This window comes from Lepidochelys kempii, chromosome 6, assembly GCF_965140285.1.
Source record: "Lepidochelys kempii isolate rLepKem1 chromosome 6, rLepKem1.hap1, whole genome shotgun sequence".
NCBI classification, from domain to species: Eukaryota; Metazoa; Chordata; order Testudines; family Cheloniidae; genus Lepidochelys; species Lepidochelys kempii.
The window spans coordinates 11,743,348-11,757,816 of NC_136385.1; the positions used below are offsets into that span (position 1 = coordinate 11,743,348).

The window sequence follows — 14,469 nt, forward strand, 5'->3', positions numbered from 1 at the left end:
ATAGGCCTGGGGAAATTGTGCACCACTGCACAGGCGCAGAATTCATGTCCCCAGCAGACTTTTTTTCCCCTTGGCAGAAAATACATTTTGCCACCGAGGCGCTGCAGTTACACCTTTCTCCCACCAGGAGCTGTTATGGCACCAGAACAGAGGGCAGCTAGCTCAGAGCTGTAGCAGAAGTCGCATTCCTCACAGCAAACTGCCCAAAGGGGCCAGGTGAGGAAGCAGGCAATATGGGGGGTGGGGGGGGCAGACAGAGCAGGGCACATAGGGCTGCTGCGGGGACCACATAGGCTGGGGTTCAGAAGGGCTGGTGGGGGGGGAAGACTGGGGTGAGGGTCTAAGTGGGAGTGGGGGTGCAGGACCACACAGGGATAGGGGCTACACAGGGGCAGGTGTGGCTGAGTGGGAGTGCAGGGTCACACAGGGATAGGGGAAGGAGGGTGCAGGGACACACAGGAATGGGGCAGATGTGCCTAACTGAATGGGAGAGGCTAGGGAGTCAGCCAGGGAAGTATGGGGGAGGCTCCCCAACTCTCTAACAATCCCCGCCCCCACCAAATCTGTTAATACTTCTCCCACCCACACCCAACAACCCTTCTGCTTCACTCCCAGGCTACTTCCAGCAATTACTTCCCTCCCTCTCAGCTCCTCTGTTACTCCTGACTCCCCCAAGCCTTTGTACTACTGCTGAGGGGTGCAGGAAATAGGTTTCTGTATTATAGTTTACATGAATTCTTACTCAGAGTTCTGTGTTAATATGCCTAGTAAAGAATCTATTTGTCAAAAAACACTTTCTGAATCTTTTTTTTGGTCTCTCCATTGCTACAGACATACTTGCTGACAGGAATTTTGAAATAAATTACCAAAATAACTGAAACTAGTGTTCATGCATCTGATGAAGTGAGCTGTAGCTCATGAAAGCTTATGCTCAAATAAATGTGTTAGTCTCTAAGGTGCCACAAGTACTCCTTTTCTTTTTGCAGATATAGACTAACACGGCTGCTACTCTGAAACTAGTGTGATTATACTGTGTTATTTTGACAAATTAAATATGCAAAATTTTAAAATATTGTTTGCAGAATTTTTAGGCGCAGAATTCCCCCAGGAGTAATGGGAAACTCTGTGCACCTGCCAGTCACACAGTTCATCAGGCCTCATGGTCAGTTAGGCCCTGGAACACTTTGATTGGTTGCACTTTACATTGGCTTTTCCACCTGCCGTGTGAATGAATCAGCTTTTTTAATAGCAAAGAAACACCTGGTTAGACAGACCTTTGTTACACATTAGGGACGTAGTTCTTCATCACATTCCTATTTAAAGTAGACGGCATGTGCAGTTCCTGAGTCTTCTTTCAATCACACACACTGGGCTGTCCTGCCCGGCCCCGCCCCTCAGCCCAATTCATGCTGAGGGAGGACTGCAAATCCCACCTCTAGATGTCACCCAAGAGTCACCCGCTGGCTGGAACAGAGCTAGATGTTGGGGGGGGAAGTTCCTGGCTGGGTCCCATCCAGGAGAGAGAGAGAGAGAGAGAAGGGGTTATCCTGGCTACAGCCCAGTGAAATGAGTGCGTGAGTGTAGGACAGAAAGAGAGACATGGCCGGATCCCACCTACATGAGGGGGAGGGCTCCCTAATGCAGTAGGCTGTGATCATCTGCTCTAAACTCCCTCCACCTGTCTGCTCTTCCCCACACTTGCTCAGCCAAATCCCCTCCCCTGCCCCCCAGTCTCTCTGCTGGGCATCATGGGGACAGGACCATTCCCTGGTCTGGATCTGCTGGCACTGTGTCAGGCCCACGGGCTGCCAGAAGCCCCTCAGGCCCTGGCAGTGGCAGAGGGGCACCGGTGTGCGTGACCGGGTGCCGGGTGAGGTTGGCCACTCTAGCAAAGTGCTTGCCCCAGTCAGCACAGCTGTACTGCTGCTCTCAGCTGTGAAAGAACCAATGTGATTGCAAGGAGGCGGCCCGTGCAAAGCTCTTGCTGCAGCCAGCGCGTCGGAATGTCCTCCCCCCAGTGTGCGTGCACTGGTGCCGGGTGGGTGGATTGGTTTTTTTCACGTTCTTACCAGAATCATCACAGTAGTTCGGCTGCTCCCCGGTGTGTGCGCTGGTGTGTTCTTAGGGTTGAGCTCTGTGCAAAATCCTTGCCACAGTCAGCACAGCGATATGGCCGCTCCCCGGTGTGCGTTCGCTGGTGTGTTCTCAGGGTTGATGTCTCCGCAAAGCCCTTCCCGCAGTCAGCACAGCGATGCGGCCGCTCCCCAGTGTGTGCGCGCTGGTGTCTGCTCAGCTCTGAGCGCCGCGCAAAGCCCTTCCCGCAGTCAGCACAGCAGTGCGGCCACTCCCCGGTGTGCGTTCGCTGGTGCACTGTCAGCGTGGAAGCACTGCGGAATCCCTTACCACACTGGGCACAACGGTGCGGCCGCTCCCCGGAGTGCGTGCGCTGGTGTGTTTTCAGGCTTGAGCTGTCTGCAAAGCCCTTGCCGCAGTCAGCACAGCGGTACGGCCGCTCCCCGGTGTGTGTGCGCTGGTGTATTCTCATGGCTGAGCTCTGTGCAAAGCCCTTGTCACAGTCAGCACAGCGGTACGGCCGCTCCCCGGTGTGCGTGCGCTGATGTATTCTCAGCTTTGAGCTCTCTGCAAAGCCCTTGCCACAGTCAGCGCAGCGATGCGGCTGCTCCCCGGTGTGCGTGCGCTGGTGACTTCTCAGGTGTGAGCTCCGTGCAAAGGCCTTGCCGCAGTCAGCACAGCGATGTGGCCGTTCCCCAGTGTGTGTGCGCTGGTGTATTCTTAGGGTTGAGCTCTGTGCAAAGCCCTTGCCGCAGTCAGCACAGCGGTACGGCCGCTCCCCGGTGTGCGTGCGCTGGTGTATTCTCAGCTTTGAGCTCTCTGCAAAGCCCTTGCCGCAGTCAGCGCAGCGGTGCGGCTGCTCCCCGGTGTGCGTTCGCTGGTGCAGTGTCAGGGTGGAAGCACAGCGGAATCCCTTACCACAGTGGGCACAGTGGTGCGGCCGCTCCCCGGTGTGGGTGCACTGGTGTATTCTCAGCTTTGAGCTCTCCGCAAAGGCCTTGCTGCAGTCAGCGCAGCGATGCGGCCGCTCCCCAGTGTGTGCGCGCTGGTGTCTTCTCAGGTGTGAGCGCCATGCAAAGGCCTTGCCGCAGTCAGCGCAGCGGTGCAGCGACTCCCTGGTGTGCGTGCATTGGTGCTGGTTCAGTGCGGACGGGTTGCTGAACCTCTTGGCGCAGTCGGTGCAGTGGTGGGGACGCTGGCCCATGGGGAGTCTCTGGTGTGTAGCAAGGTCTGGTCTCTGGCTGAGTTTATTCGGGGGACAGACTGCGTCCTTTGCATGGATCCCTCTGTGGGATGTGGAATCCTGCTTCCCTACCGCACTTTCCCCACATTCAGACTGTGTCCGCGTCCCCACCAGGATCCCGAGCCCTGCTGGAGAGAGCTCACGGTTAAGGCTACAGGTTTGTCAAGGATGGAAAATGTCACAGATGGAGCGATTTCACCATTTGTCCGTGACTGTTTTTTGGATGGGTGCTCACCCTGCAATGGCGGCTTCTGTCTCACAGAACGTCTCTCTCTGGGTACTGAGACCTGGTCTGCGGGCTTACAGCGCCACTCAGATTTGCCCTCGCCCCCCAGTGATAATGGTAGGGGAGGCAAGCCAAACTACAGTGAATGGCCTTGCCACTCTGATCCTCTCTAGCCCGCACCAACCCCTCTGCACCAGGCTGCGGTCAGGCTTGCAGCACTTGGGGAAGTGCTGGGTGGGTGCCCCATGGCGAGGAGGAGGGCAGGTTTTGTTAAAAATCAAGGAGCAGTCACAGGAAGTTTAGTGATCTGTGACTTTTACTAAATTTTCTGTAATTTTTTATACAAAATGCCATGACAAATCTGCAGCCTGACTCAGGGTGGTTCTACCCTGTTGTTTGTGCAGCGCCTAGCGCCTGCTCCCTCGTGCGCCATGCACCTCTTGGGTTTTCTTTGATGATTAAACTGTAGCTTGCCCAGGATACAGACAGCGCCAGGCACAACAGGGCCCTTATCCAGAACTAGGTGCTCTAAGTGCTAAAAAAGAGGGTCCAGGGTTTGTTTCAAATTGATTTTGGTTATATTTCAATCAGAGGTTTCTATTTACATGTGGCTGGTTCTTAACATTCTCCTGTTTTATACCATGAGGCCTGTTCCACAGTGTTTGCGCGGTTTTAACCATATTGGTTCGAAACTAGCTCATGTGGATGCAGTGAGACCGGTCTAAAGCTGCTTAGAACTACACAGTTTATTCCTGCGGGGATTGAGTCCTTCTCAAGGAATTCCTTCTAAAGCAGTCATTTACTCTCTGCCTGACGTTTCACTCTTTGTGCAAAACTAAAACTAAACTAAACCCCTCAAAAGGGTAGGGGGTTTTTTGGGGGTGGGAAGTGGGTTTAGGGGATGACAAGTCACTCAGGGTTTGTGTGATGCAATCAGAAAACCATGTCTTGTTTTACAACCCAATCAGTGACACTGCTGAGCTGGAAGGGGTGAATGGCTGCTACCCGGCAGGCCTTTGAGCTACAGACAGTCACAGACTGTGTTCAGGCTGAGGGCTGGGCTAAGCATGGACAATGAAGCAATGTAAGTAAGAACGATTTCGTGCCACTTAGAGAGCAGGAGGAGAGGGGATGTGACAAAGGCCATTCCACCCCCTCTCCCTCACACCCAGCCTATACACCAGGGTACTCCAAGCTGTGGCCTGAAGGATGATTTCGTCTGGCTACCAAACATGCCCAGCAGCAGCTGCCTGGAACGTGGGGCAGTTTTAGAGGATTACAGTGAAGCGCTGGAAGTGCTGGAGACCTGCTCTACAAAATGGTGTCCTCCATGTGGTGTAACCTCACACTCATCACACGTGACTGATCCTGCCCTGCCCTGAGTCACGCCCAACTTTCTCCTTGTTTGCTGGGGCAGGTTTCTCCAGCCTGAGAGGTCATGTGCAAAGGGAAGCAGCAGAGAGGGGGTGAGGTGGGAGCCTTGAGAGGACAGCGCCTTCTCTGCCAAGGGCCAGTGACTCTGGGATGCTCTCCCAGGCTGCAAGCAGGTTTTTGTCCCCATCTGAAGTATTTCTGGATCCAGGTGCCAAGGGCCTTAGGGCACCAGCACGTACAGCCTGAGTCAGGAGGGGCAGGCATTAAGCCCATTTGAAAAATCTCTTGGGCACCCCGGCTTGGTATGATTTTCTGAGATGTGGGAAGCCTAGAAGGTGGTGGTGTGGTCTATGGACCGGCAGGCGTGTCTTTCTACCCAGGTGCTTGTCTGACCCCCAGTGCCAGATCCACTGACACGCACAGATGGATTTTATCCTCACAGCCCCAGTGCCCTTTCCATTACACAGCTGGGGAATCTGAGGCATGCTGGAGCTGTAGTGACTCGCTTCTAGAACTGAACCAAGATCTTCTGAATCCTACTACAATGTCCTACCCACTAGGTAAATGCAGTTCCCATATGCTCCCCCACCACAGAGACCTCTCTCTTTCCCTCAGCATCCCTCAAATCTTCCCCCTCCACACATTGTCCCATATCACTGTCCCACCCTCTTCCAACTTCATCACCTCCCCATCTCCGATCCACTTCTCTTTCACAGCTTTGAGGTCCCATCATTTTTAGGTCCCATCCTAGGTCACAGATATCCAATGAGTAGGAAAGAGAGGAAGTATGATAATAAGACTCTCTGGCTTAACCAGGAGATCTTCAATGATCTGAAACTCAAAAAAAAGAGTTTCTACTTCTGTCATAAATATAAAGGGAGGGGTAAACACCTTTAAAATCTCTCCTGGCCAGAGGAAAAACCATTCCACCTGTAAAGGGTTAAGAAGCTAGGATAATCTCGCTGTCACCTGACCAAAATGACCAATGAGGAGACAAGATACTTTCAAAGCTGGAGGGGGGGGGGAGAAACAAAGGTTCTCGCGGCCTGTGTGATGCTTTTGCCGGGAACAGAACAGGAATGGAGTCTTAGAACTTAGTAAGTAATCTAGCTAGATATGCGTTAGATTTTGTTATGTTTAAATGGCTGGTAAAATAAGCTGTGCTGAATGGAATGGATATTCCTGTTTTTGTGTCTTTTTGTAACTTAAGGTTTTGCCTAGAGGGGTTCTCTATGTTTGGAATCTGATTACCCTGTAAGGTATTTACTATCCTGATTTTACAGAGATCATTCTTTTATTTTTTCTTCTATTAAAATTCTTCTTTTAAGAATCTGATTGCTTTTTCATTGTTCTTAAGATCTAAGGGTTTGGGTCTGTGTTCACCTATGCAAATTGGTGAGGATTTTTATCAAGCCTTCCCCAGGAAACGGGGTGTAGGGTTTTGGGGGGAAAGACGTTTCCAAGCGGGCTCTTTCCCTGTTATATATATTTGTTAGACGCTTGGTGGTGGCAGCAATAAAGTCCAAGGGCAAAAGGTAAAATAATTGGTACCTTGGGGAAGTTTTAACCTAAGTTGGTAAAAATGAGCTTAGGGGGTTTTCATGCAGGTCCCCACATCTGTACCCTAGAGTTCAGAGTGGGGAAGGAACTTTGACAACTTCTTGTATGACTAAGTCAAGTTACAAAGGATGAATATTTAAAAACAAACAAACAAACAAAAAAGCACCACAAGCATGTAGGGACAAAATTAGAAAAGCCAAGGCAAAACAAAAAGCTAAACTAGCTAGGGATATAAAGAGGAACAAGAAAGCATTTTATAAATACAAGGGAAACAAGAGGAAGACGAAGGGCAGGCTAGGCCCATAACTAAATGAAGGGGAGAGAAAATAAGAGAAAAAGCAGCAATGGCCAAACTGTTAAATGCCTCTTTTGTTTTGTTTTCACCAAAAAAAGTTAGCAGTAATCAGTCAACTAATATAGTGAACACCAGTGTCAATGGGGTAGGATCTGAGCCTAAAATAGGAAAGGAAATAGTTATGAATTACTTGGGCCTGGTCCACAGTACATGATTATGTTGAATTTAAATGCATTAGGTTGAATTAAAACGAAATCCGTCCACACAACGAACCCCGTTTTGTCGACTTAAAGGGCTCTTAAAATCAATTTCTGTACTCCTCCCTGGCAAGGGGAGTAGTGGTAAAATCAACATCACTGGTTCAAATTTGGGGTACTGTGGACACAATTCTACAGTATTGGCCTCCGGGAGCTATCCCAGAATGCTCCACTGTGACCACTCTGGACAACAGTTTCAACTCAGATGCACTAGCCAGGTAGTCAGGAAAAGCCCCGGGAACTTTTGAATTTAATTTCCTGTTTGAGCAGCATGGTGAGCTCATCAGTGACCATGCACAGCTCACCAGCACAGACAGGTGACCATGCAGTCCCAGATGCGCAAATGAGCTCCAGCTCCGGGAGGTACTGGACTGGATCTCATCGCAGCATGGGGAGAAGAATCTGTGCAGGCAGAACTCTGTTCAAAAATCAGAACGCCAACATATATGAGAAAATCTCCCAGGGCATGACGGACAGAGGCTACTTCAGGGACACACAGCACTGCCCTGTGAAAATTACGGAGCTCAGGCAAGCCTACCAAAAGACAAAAGAGGCGAACGGCCACTTGAGGTCACAGCCCCATACATGCCGCAACTATGATGAGATGCATGCAAATCTGGGGAGGGGATGCTACCACTACCCCACCACTGTCCGTGGACACCTGCAAGTGTTGGATCATATTAAAGAAGTTCTGTATTAAAGTCACAAATGAGTTTGATTCCCCAGAGTTTAAATTCCAGGGTATTACTAATTAAGAGGTCTCTTGGTTTTTGGTACTGTTTCTCTCCCTTTATGTGTGAAACTTGCAAGCTGCTAATTGTGTTAGTACATTCTAAGACAGAGTCTGTTCTCAAAGCAATTCACAGAGAGAGAGACTCAAAGCAATACTCTAACAACAGAAACAGCACCCAGAGACTCCCCGCCCTTTTGTTGTATTAACAATTGTGATTAAAATAGAGATAGAGGATGTATGTGGATGGATGCTTGGTGTGGATAAACTGAATGATCAGGGAGGTGCCAGCCTAAGAATCCAGTGTCCATCGGCTGAAGAAGGCGTCAAGTGGAAATAACCAGAGGACCCCCCCGGAGGGCAGACTGGAGTCCACCCAACAGCCTCAAGAATGGGAGAACCAAAGAACAAGATAACATCTTGGAGCCGTCAGGAATGTGCTATCTGCTGATTGATTCAGCAACAGCATGATGAAGCAATTCCCATAGACTGGCATAGGAAGAAATTCCTATAAAAATAGACTCTAAAAAGTGAGAACTTTGGGGTCTGATTCTGCAAACCAACTTCCAGGAGCATCAGATGAGCATCTGACAAGGCCCTGCTCCCTCCTCATGTCCAGGCCACCTGGCCAGTGGCTTGGCATGAGCAACTCTAAGGCTGGTAACTATGATAACAACCTTGCAGAACCTGTCTGTGTGTGTGTGTGTGTGTGTTTGTATGAATGAATGTGAGAATAAATATGAGATTGAATGGAATGTTATAGCTATAACTAACTGCTTACTATGATTCTTTCTGTATTCACAATAAATGTGGTATTTTGCCTTTTTCCCTTTAATAAGATCCTGCTGGTTTTTATTTTATTGGTACAACACAAGGGGGGTCTCACAGAGCAGGGAGGATGATTTTGTGGAGGAGGAAGAGGGCAGTGCACAGGCAGCAAGCGGTGAATCCATTCCCCCCGGAAGCCAGGAACTGTTCATCACCCTGGAGCCAATACCCTCCACCCCCTCCCAAGGCGGGCTCCGGCACTATGATGCCAGAGAAGGCACTTCTGGTGTACCTTTGTAAATATGAGACAGGGTTTAAAAGAAAGTGTGTTTAATGATTCCTTTGCCCTGAAGAATTGGGATGCAATCGTGGCCAGTAAGGCTACTGGAAAAGTCCGCTCACGCTGGGCTGTTCGCGTTTGGCTTAAAGGGCTCAGCCCTGATCAGAGCCACGTGGTGGTGGTGGTGGTGGAGGCGGGTCGTGTTGCGCATCTGTACAGAAACCGCAGGCTCTCCTTTTAAATGTACCATGAATTGCATGTTTCACTGAGAAAGAGTCTCCCCTTTGGTATCTTTTAAAATTCTACTCTCCCTTTTTCTCCTCCCGCAGGTGCAAATGTTTCCATGCTCCCCCTATCATCTCCGTCCCAGAGGCTGTCCCAGATTAGAAGGCAAAAAAAGATGAATTCAGGACAAAATGTGTTCAGAGTTTAGGCAGTCCTCCCGCGCTGACAGACACCAGCTGAATGCACGGAAACAAACAATGGCAGAGTCCCGGAAAGCGTTCAATGAATGCGATGAGAGGAGGGAGGCGCACGATGAGAGCAGGCAGGACGCCATGCTCAAGCTAATGGGGGAGCAAACTGCTCCGCTGTCTGGTGGATCTGACGTGGGAAAGGCAGCAAGAGCACGCCCAGCTGTGCTCTTCTAATCACCCTGGTGTCTGGCTGCGTGAAACTGGCCACCAGGCGATTTACCTCGACCTCCCACCCCGCCATAAACATCTCCCCCTTACTCTCACAGATAATGTGGAGCACACGGTAAGAAGCAATAACAATGGGAATACTGGTTTTGCCAAGGTCTAACCAAGTCAGTAAACTGCGCCAGCGAGCTTTTAAACGTCCAAATGCACATTCTACCACCATTCTGCACTTGCTCAGCCTATAGTTGAACGGCTCCTGACTACTGTCCAGGGTGCCTGTGTACGGCTTCATGAGCCATGGCATTAAGGGGTAGGCTGGGTCCCCGAGGATAACGATAGGCATTTCAACATCCCCAACAGTAATTTTCTGGTCTGGGAAGGAAGTTCCTACCTGCAGCTGTTCAAACAGACCAGAGTTCCTGAAGACACAAACGTCATGCATCTTTCCCAGCCATTCCATGTCTATGTCGGTGAAACGTCCTTTGTGATCCACCAGTGCTTGCAGTACCATTGAGAAGTACCCCTTGCGATTTACATAGTGGCTGCCCTGGTGGTCTGGTGCCAAGATAGTGATATGTGTTCTGCTATTTCCCCACCATAGTTAGGGAACCCCATCGCAGCAAAGCCATCCACAATGACCTGCGCATTTCCCAGAGTCACTACCCTTGATAGCAGCAGGTCAGTGATTGCATTGGCTACTTGCATCACAGCAGCCCCCACAGTAGATTTGCCCACTCCAAATTGATTCCCGACTGACGGGTAGCTGTCAGGCGTTGCAAGCTTCCACAGGGCTATCGCCACTCATTTCTCAACTGTGAGGGCTGCTCTCATTTTGGTATCTTTGCACTTCAGGGCAGGGGATAGCAAGTTACAGAGTTCAAGGAAAGTGGCATTACACATGCAAAAGTTTCACAGCCACTGGGAATCATCCCATACCTGCAACACTATACAGTCCCACCAGTCTGCCTGTTTCCCAGGCCCAGAATCAGCGTTCCACAGCATGAACCTGGCCCAACAGCACCATGATCTCCCAATTGCCACATCCTGTGCTTCCAGGAACATCTGAGTCCATGTCCTCATCACTATCATCATTGCACTGTCATTGCTTCCTCACCCGGTTTTGCAGATTCTGCACATACTGCAGGATAATGTGCGAGGTGTTTACAATGGTCACAACTGCAGCGGTGAACTGAACAGGCTCCATGCTTGCCGTGCTATGGCGTCTGCCCAGGTAATTCAGGAAAAAAGGCGCAACACAATTGTTTGCTGTTGCTTTCACAGAGGGAGGGGAGAATGACGACATGTACCCAAAACCACCTTGCTCAGCCTATAGTTGAAATGCTCCTTACTACTGTCCAGGCTTCATGAGCCATGGGAGCAAGGGGTAGGCGCGACCGCGTTGTGCTGCTGTCTGGGAGAGCAGCCTGAGGCAGAAGCCTCCAGCTCACAGGAGAGCAGAAGTGGTGGAGCCATACACCATTTACAAGGACAGCTATCAATCCTATTGCACCGTCTGCTGCAGAAAAAAGGCGCGAAACAATTATTGCCATTGCTTTCACGGAGGGAGGGGTGACTGACGACATGCACCCAAAACCACCCGCAACAATGTTTTTGCCCCATCAGGCATTGGGAGCTTAACCCAGAATTCTAATGGGCGGCAGAGACTGCGGGAACTGTGGGATAGCTACCCAAAGTGCACCGTTCCGAGAGTCAATGCTAGCCATGGTACTGTGGATGCCCTCCACCAACTTAACGTGCTTAGTGGGGGCTGGCAGATGCGTGGAGTGAGCAGGCAGACACCGCTCAGCTCTGCTGCACTGCCGGGGCCCCGGGCCATTGTAAGTTGCCAGAGGGGGTGAGGGGGGGAACACACCCGGGAGGTGGCAGGTGGGGCCAAGGGAGAGACCCGGCCCCAAAACTGCTGGAGCCCCACGGGCCACATAGTTTGAGACCCCCTGACCTAGAAGGAAATAAAGTAATAAGTAACAGTCTGCATGGATTTGTCAAGAACAAATTATGTCTAACCAACTTAATATTCTTATGAACGATTTAAAGTTGGGTGGGGTTGCAAGCGCATTAAAGGACAGGATTAGAATTTAAAGTGATCTTGACAAACTGGAGAAATGGTCAGAATTGAAATGACAGCTTAGGAAGGAATACTGCAGAAAACCATCTGGGGTTACAGTGGATCACAAATTAAATATGAGTCAATGTAATACTGTTGAAAAGAAAAAAAGCAAATATCATTCTGGGATGTATTAGCAGGAGTGTTGCAAGCAGGATGTGAGAAGTAATTCTTCTACTCCTCTCAGCACGGGTAAGGTGTCAACTGGACTACTGTGTCCAGTTCTGGGCCCCGCACTTCAGAAAGGATGTAGACAAACTGGACGGGGTCAGAGGAGAGCAATGAGAATGATTAAAGATCTAGAAAACATGACCTACGAGGAAAAATTGAAAAATTGGATTTGTTTAGTCTGGCGAAGGAAAGACTGAGGGGGGCTTAACAAGATTCTTTAAGTACATAAAAGGTTGTTACAAAGTAGAGGGTGATAAATTGTTCTCCTTATTCACTGAGGCCAGGACAAGAAGTAATGGGCTTAAATTGCAGCAGGGTAGATTTAGGGTAGATATTAGGAAAAACTTCCAAACTCTAAGTGTAGTTAAGCACTGGAACAAATTACCTGGGATGGTTGTGGAATCTCCATCATGGGAGGCTTTTAAGAGCAGGTTAGACAAACACCTGGACTAGATAATACGTAGTCCTGTCTCTAGTAAAGAGGACTGGACTAGATGACCTACTGAGGTCCCTTCTAATCCTACATGTCTATAATTTCTAGGATTCATAGATATCAATCATTGTGCCCATCCAGCCTGGCTTCCTGCCTATCCCAGGAAACTCCCCCCAGTGATTCCTGCCTCCAGCCCAGTAACTCCTTCCCCTCCAGAATAAATACTGGCCCCTAATTCCCAGCCTCCATTTGTCCCCTTCAGTTCTTCGGCAGTGGATTTCACTCTGCCTTTGCCTTCTACATTAAGGAGCCGTCCACTAGCAGGTGCGTAAATCAGAAGGGATTGGATTATTACGACTCACCTCGGAATGGGCTCTCTGGCCCGGAGCTTTCCCTGGAGTCCTCAGCATCCCGAATCCAGAGCTCTGCCTCCCCTACCTCTATCTGGTGGATTAAGTCTGGTGTGGAACCTGAATAGCCTGTTTGGGGGGAATTAATCAGTTTTATTACTAAAGTTTTGCGGGTAGGGACTCATTTATATGTCGGTGCAGCCCAGCACAGTAGGGCTCCGATCTCGGTCAGTGTTTGTCTGTGCAGCACTTGGTGCGATAAGGCCCCAATCTCAGACACTGCTTGAGAGGAAAGCGCAAGAGATCTCAAGCAGGAGAATAAAGAAATTAAACTTCCTTGGAGGAGATTTCATCCCGTCTCCCGCCAGGCAAGTTGAGTTTGTACTCTGAAGCAGCAACGTCTATGATCCTTCTCAATTTGCTTTGGGACTGAGTCCTGGCAGTTGTCACTGTTATACAGACCTACCATTTTTTTGCTTAGCGTGCAAGAATTGTTCAAATGTACGGTTAAGATTATGATGTTCATTCTTTCTGGGGAGGTGGGGAGCTGTTTTCTTCCTGCCTTATTAGTCTTATTTGCTCATGAGCTCTTTGCAACCAGCCCTGTGCCAGGACTGAGGTAGGTAAACAAGTTACACTAAGACTAGCCCCAGGCTCTGTAGCCCTGAGTTCTTCAACAGGAAGCTGAACTGAAAGAGGCTGTCATTTGACACTACTCAGCCATAGGGTGGCACATGCCAGGGGTGCCATCAAGGGAACCCAGACATTTGACAGCTATGAGTAGAGATAAATCGGTCCTTACCCAGGGAAACAAGGGCCCGGTAATTCCTCAGCATCTGGTCCCGGTACAGCTGCTTCTCTGGCCGGGATAAGAGCTCCCACTCCTCCCGGGTGAAATACAGAGCCACCTCCTCAAACGCCACCCGCAGCTGCTGGCACAAGCGTTACACACTCAGCACCCTCCGCGCCAGCCCCAGCCCGGGCTCTCCGCAGGGGACGCGGGTTCGAGGGCAGCGGCTCCCGGGGAACCCCCAGCCCAGCAGCTGTGACCCAGGGAGACCCCCCCGCACAGCCCCCCGGGGACTCGGGCCCCGCTGGCCGGCGACAGGAGTCGCCCTCGGCTCCCCACGGGGCTCTGGGGCGGGGCGCTGGGAGGGGCCCGAATCCCAGGGCAGGGACCAGGCTCCTCCCCCGGCCGGAGTCCCCGCCTCCGCCCCAGGCCTGGGCTCGGCCCCGCTCCCGCCCCCGGCTCGGCCGCCTCGGGGCTCCTCGGCCCGGCTCCGCGTGTCCGCCCGGCCCGGGGCCCCCAGCGCCGCTCCCCGGCCCCAGCGCTCCGGCTGCGGCAGCCCCCAGCCCCGGGGTCACTAGCGCGGGAGGGACCCGGTCCCGGCCCCCCTCGGCCCCAGCCGGGACCAGCCAGTGCCCGGCCGGGGAGTCCCCGCCCCGCGTCCTACCTGCGCCGGCCCCGCTGCAGCCATCGCCGGGCTCGGCTCCGGCCCCGGCCGCTTCCTCCGCCCGGGCAGCGACCTCCCGCCCCGCGGCTGGTGCCTCCCTTCCCGGCCGGCCCCGCGCCTGCGCCGCCAGCTCCAGCAGCCGGGGGAGGCCCCAGCGCAGCGACCTTCCTGCCCAGCCCCCGGACGCCTGGGTCCCGGGTCCGGCCGCTGGGGGCGCTCGCGGCACCTGGTCCCCGGGCGGCAGGAGCCCGTAAGGGGGCAGCCCGGTCCCCGCCCCTGATATGTGCGTGGGGCCCCCTTGTGCTATGGTAGCTGGGAGCCCGGACTCCCTCGGCTCTGGGAGGGGAGCGGGGACTAGTGGGTACAAGAGGGCCTCGGCCAGGCTGTGCAGCGTGGGAGTGTCACAGTAACACACGGGTCGGGCTGTGGTTGTTGATTGGCTGTGTGAGGTTGGTGTGCGCATCTGAGGAGATCAACCCCCAGGCTGTC

General features: G+C 51.9%; 1 protein-coding gene across 1 annotated transcript; it reads right to left on the reverse strand.

The window, feature by feature from the left end:
• Nucleotides 1-1,823: 1,823 nt before the first annotated feature.
• On the reverse strand, nucleotides 1,824-14,091 carry LOC140913663 (uncharacterized). Its single transcript, XM_078853461.1, is given in 5 exon segments — nucleotides 1,824-2,107; nucleotides 2,109-3,441; nucleotides 12,539-12,655; nucleotides 13,329-13,458; nucleotides 13,981-14,091. Coding segments are annotated over 5 exon segments (1,782 nt in total). The 5' UTR covers nucleotides 14,005-14,091; the 3' UTR covers nucleotides 1,824-1,929.
• Nucleotides 14,092-14,469: the final 378 nt, after the last annotated feature.